The sequence below is a fragment of the Triticum dicoccoides genome, chromosome 7B (assembly GCF_002162155.2).
Source record: "Triticum dicoccoides isolate Atlit2015 ecotype Zavitan chromosome 7B, WEW_v2.0, whole genome shotgun sequence".
Taxonomy (NCBI): Eukaryota; Viridiplantae; Streptophyta; class Magnoliopsida; order Poales; family Poaceae; genus Triticum; species Triticum dicoccoides.
This window is the reverse complement of record NC_041393.1, coordinates 624,863,963-624,869,537: the sequence shown is the minus strand read 5'-3', so window position 1 is coordinate 624,869,537 and position 5,575 is coordinate 624,863,963. Positions and strand designations below refer to the sequence as shown.

The following is a 5,575-nucleotide window of genomic DNA, read 5'->3' as shown; positions in this document are numbered from 1 at the left end:
TGCGGATTTTCATGCTGAACATTTTGATATATTATACGTTTTTTCCTGACATAGTATGCAAAAGTTATAGCCGTTTTACATTTTCCCTATACTTTTTGCAAAACATGTCCAAATTTAAGTTTTTAAATTTTCCGAACTAGTCGATGTAGTAACATAACTACATCTTGAAGGATTTTAATTTTTGAAGTTTTTATCATTTTCTTTTGCTTTTTACAAAACTGAAAAGGCGATCCTGGGGGTACAGTTTGAAAATGGGACCTTTAGTACCGGTTCGTGCCACGAACAGGTACTAATGCCTGAAACCCCATTAGTACCGGTTCGTGGCACGAACCGGTACTAAAGGTGGGCATCGCACCCATTAGTACCGGTTCGTGGCACCAACCGGGACTAAAGGTCCCATTTGAACTGGGACTAATGCCTTTGACGCATGAACCGGGACCAATGCTCACATTAGTCCCGGTTCATGACTGAACCGGGACTAATGGGCTAACCAGGCCTGGACCAAAGCCCTGTTTTCTACTAGTGTAGGTACGAAATCAAAGACCAGCAGAATCTAGCTCGCTGCAATTGATAAGAGAACACATACATCTACCTATAATAATTGGCCGAACAAGGTTTTCTTGGAAAGAAAATGCAGATTAAGCAAGTAATTTGGTTCACTAGAGTGCTTGGTTATTCCTTAAGGAACTGATTACACAAAGCAACATATGGAGAAAAAGGGATGTATTTGTTGCTTGTTGCTCCCTCCGGCCTCGCACTATCCACAGCCGCCATGGCGTACGCCGCGTTGATCGAGACGAGGCGTCTGGCAGCTGTGCCAGAGACGTTGATGAGCATCATGTGGCCGGCGCCGTGCTACTTCGTGCTGGGCGCGGCCGAGGTGTTCACCAGCATCGGCATGCTCGAGTTCTTCTACGACCAGTCCCCAGGGTCCATGAAGAGCCTGGGCGCGGAGCTTGCGCAGCTCGCCATCGCTGGCGGCAGCCACCTCAACTCCGCCCTTCTCGGCGCCGTCGCATCGGCCATGGGGTGGATCCCGGACAACCTCGACCAAGGCCACCTCGACTACTTCTACTGGTTCATGGCTGCTCTTAGCGCGCTCAACCTGTTGCAGTTCGTCTACTGCTCAACCAGATAGAGAAGATAAAGATCACCATTTTCTCAACTATAAAATGTGTAGTTAATTGTAAATTTTCTCAATTTGGAAATCATTCATTAGTGAGGAGAAACAAGTAAACTGCTTGATCAAATTCATTAGTTAATACTCCCTCCGCCCAAAAAGTGAATGATTTCTAAGTTTGAACCAGCATATATAAAAATATATATATGAAGATAACAATATCAAATCTGTATCAATATATTCATCATCAGATATATCTTTATAATGTTTTTTCAACCATGCAAAAGATATGCATGTATTTCATTAGTTAGATAGAAGAGTACAACGCAGAAGGCAACGTATGATGACAAAGCCGGCACGACCCAACTAATAAAATCATATGCATGTATTTCATTAGTTAGATAGAAGAGTACAACGCAGAAGGCAACGTATGATGACAAAGCCGGCACGACCCAACTAATAAAATCATAACCTAAACAACAAAGAAGAAACTAAGGATCCAAGCACAACCGCCGGCAACCAAGGACGTAGACATAACACTAGAACCCACACAAGTTGTACAAGTAAAGACCATAAAGAAGCATGAAAGCGTTGACCACACATCGAAGGAGCTAGCAACTTTCGAGAGCAATGACCACGGCAACAAAAGCTCAAGTCCTCCATTATGGATGTGCCATTAGGGCCACAACAACCATCAGCCAAAGTGACCCTACATGCTTTGACGAGAACAGCAGGAGCTCTGCCTTTGCATTATAGTGAGAGAAAAGGTTACACGTCACAATTAGAGGGGTTTAAATACCCAGAGTACAAGACACACACTCCATTGTGTAGCTTCAAAACAACTCACTCCCAGTTGCTTGCACTACCCAGACACCGTAGTGGTAGGACACATAGCCTCATTGAACATTTTCACATCATCACGAATAAGATTTGCCAAGGCCAGCGGTGTCATATCTTTATCTTTGAAAACTCTCTGGTTTCGCGCCTTCCAAAAGTGCCAAGCAATGTAAGCTGATAGGGTTATCTCCTCAACAGCCCTGGTTGGCGCACCTTGTTGCATACAGATCATCTTCCACCAGTCTAAAATTGAGATTGCCAGAGTGCACAGCGTTGCACATCATGTCATTGATTCCCTGGAAAAGATGCCAACCCCCACTCGCACAGCAGCATGGCAATAGCACCATGGCACAAGTGACCCAATTTGCACAAGCAATAGCACCATGGAAAAGACGACCAAGTCAACATCACTAGCACAATGAAGGACGCTATCACCACATGCAATGAGGCCATAGCCCAACGCCACTAGACCAGCCGTCACCCAAGTCAGACTGCAGGTGGACACAGGCCGCCCATGGTGTCCACTAAGGCCCCCTTTCTTTGGGCTACAGATTGCTAAGAATCAGTTGTAGCTGTGGATTTTGAGAATCAGAACCTGGCTGTTTGTTACCCTGTTATAGAAAAACCACAAGTATTGTGAAGTGACCGCAACGCCCAGAATGAACAAATGGTCAGTACCAAAAACTTATCACATTCATCGAACACTTAATCAATTTTCTAATTCATTCTTTCATGCATACGTGCACATTCTGCTTAGGATCACACGCACATGATCTGAGCAAAAATTTCCATCAAAGAAGAAAAACAAATGTCGAGCAACAGAAGGGGTAGACAAGTTACAAACAGTAGCAATGCATGGGTGTTGAACGAACACGGGTTTTCAACAGGGCGAACCAAGTCAAGATGGCACATTATCTTAGATGCTTGATCCTAGAACAAATTGTGGAATGGCGACGTGCAGGTGTTGGTGTTGGTGGTTTGCAACGATTTGTGCGAGAGTAGCCTTAGTGTTCGGGTGGTGACGTGTTGAGTGGGTTCGACTTGAGGGGATGTCCGCACCTCCACCAAGTTTCTTGTAATTATTTGACTCTCTCTTCTATAAAAACTAGAGATCATACCCTACGCGTTGCTGCGGGAATTGGATGCAGTTATTTCTATATGATTTGACAATATGCAACTTTAGTTTTTGTATTAGCATGTGAGAATAGAAACTAAGGTACATACGATATATTATTATATATTTGGAGAACATTTTTTGAATATGAGTAGCATGCATGATGCATGTTAATATGAGTTTTCCATGCATATATGACATGTTGAGTTGGCATAGTTTGCATGTCGAGATAATTAAATTAGTGGGGCATGCATTGTGGCATGGTGAGTTGGCATAGTTGCATGTTAAGATAAGTGAGTTAGTGGGAATCAATTATTTGGTGGACCTACTTGATGATGTGGATAGGTTGCATGTCAAGATAAATAAGATCGTGGGGATGAATCTCCTAGGTATATAGGTTATGGTACGCCTTTGACGTCCTCTAAAAAACATGCTGGTGTATGGCGACGTGCGGGAGGATGGAGGAAGTGGCCGTGATTGCCTCCGAGCATCAGTCGTTGCTCGCCTCCGGGCAGCAGCCATTGCTCACCTCCGTCCAAGCAAGCGACGAGGACCATAACGGTGACCTCAGGACAAAGCGAAGCCGCAAAGCACCGTTCCCAGCGTCGTACGTGGGTGCTACGCAGCATAGCACCATCCCCACCGTCCTACGTGGTTCCTGAGCCACCGAGCACCACCTCGTCTAGATTTGGACGGCGAGTAGCAGGACACAACCAATCTCCATGGCCATGAACCCGTGAGGTCGAGGAAAAAGGGGAGAAGGCAGACGGCGGTCGTCCCTGGTGCGTAGCCTAGCGAGAGGACGAGCAACGACAAAGGGTGAGAGTGGTGGCAGCTGGGTGAGTAGCTCGGGAGAGACGATAGATGAGTGGATAAGACGATTCGCTCGGGTGAGGGTTGCGGTGGCACTTTGGCTGTAATTCTGGCTAGAAATAGGGGCAAGGGCTGAAAACGAATCATTTCCTTTTGCAGGAAGCTGCAGAATCACTGGAATCACCAGGGAGAGACTAGGATAGAATCTGGACTTGTGTTGCAAAAATAGAAAAATGCATTCTGGACCATTGGATCGAAGATGAATGGCACATATTCTAGTTGAGGGAGCTCATGTCATTTAATGTACATTTCACGGAAACCCCCCTGCAGATAGTTAGATATAAGTCACAACTTTTGCAGTGAACACCCCAAGTCTCATATCTATTCGTTTGTCCTTTGCACATAAGACTAATTTTCAAATCGTCAGTGTTGATGCTTCATCTTTGCACATAGCCATTGCATGTATATTCCAGTACAATATTTGCTTCTACTATATCACTAATTATTCAAGAAAACTTAAAGATGTTGATCACCACAACGAGTGTCAATATATATCACAAACATTTGAGAAGATGAGAAATTTAAGCCATCTCCTTCAAGTACATGACAAACTGGACCATTCCAGATACAAATATTTGAAATATCTGAGTACATGACAAGCCATCACTTGCACAGATCTTGTGAAACTAGACCTTCCTAGTCACAAATATTTGTGCATACACAAGAGACATGCGTACATACATATGAAGTGATACATAACAGATAACACGACAGGATCCTTTCTAGTGCATGACCAGTAAGAATGAGTGTGAAGGACTCAAATGTTCACCACTGAACAAGCACTGCTCTCAAAAACTACATCAACCTTGATATTCCTGATGGTACATGAGAGAAAAGTTCTATCCTCCTGTCTGCATTTATACTGCCTCTTTGCTCATGGAGCTTCGTATGCTCGGGAAATATCCAAAGCCAAATCAATCAAAGACATGTGCAGTGGAGTACTTGTAATAAACTATTCGTGAAGTCAAATGCATGCGCAACATAGAGCATGTGGTAAACCGGTGGCTCCGTTGGCTGGGCAAGTGCCTGGATTCAAATACAAAGCGGACTTTCCAATTACATGCTCCCTCCGTTCGGAATTACTTGTCTTGGAAATGGATGTATCTAGAACTAGAAATCTACGGGAGATGGGGGAAGGGGGAGAGCATACCTTTTACACAGAGCTTGTGAGGAGATGGAGGCAAGGAAGACGACCTGGCATGTGCAGATGTCGGGCTGCTTACTAGCCAACAACTCTGTGCCACTGATCTTCAGATCCGTCGCCAACCCGTGGGAGTCCGGCACGGAGGAGGCCAGATTGTTCCTCCGGGCAGCTGCGCGGGCGAGGCACCTGCGGCCACCGGGTAGGAGGACTGGCGACGGCGGACGAATCCCTGTCTATGTTGTCTCGCGCGACAGCACGGGAGGTGTACACAGGGGACCTGGAAACCGGAGTGGGAGGGGGAGGAGGAGGAGGCAGGGAGCAGCTGCGGTGGGAGGGGGCACGCACCGGATCTGGACTCGGCCGGCGCCGGCGGCGCTCGTCCATTGGGGATCGTTTGGAGTTGAAGGATCCGAAGCAAAAACATGTGACGAGAAAAGGGATCCTTTTGCATAGAATGATGTAACTGTGAGTACAGATTCGTCCGTCT

General features: G+C 45.8%; 1 protein-coding gene and 1 long non-coding RNA gene across 2 annotated transcripts; one reads left to right on the top strand and one right to left on the bottom strand.

The window, feature by feature from the left end:
* The first annotated feature begins 772 nt into the window (after positions 1-772).
* Positions 773-1,138, top strand: LOC119338971 (protein NRT1/ PTR FAMILY 8.3-like). The gene has a single exon (XM_037611167.1). The coding sequence runs from the start codon at positions 773-775 to the stop codon at positions 1,136-1,138; it is 366 nt and encodes a 121-aa protein (XP_037467064.1).
* A 3,296-nt stretch (positions 1,139-4,434) lies between these two features.
* On the bottom strand, positions 4,435-5,184 carry LOC119336072. Its single transcript, XR_005162191.1, has 2 exons — positions 5,095-5,184; positions 4,435-4,970 (listed from the first exon to the last, which is right to left on the bottom strand). It is a non-coding gene; the product is annotated as an uncharacterized LOC119336072 (long non-coding RNA).
* Between the last annotated feature and the right edge of the window lie 391 nt (positions 5,185-5,575).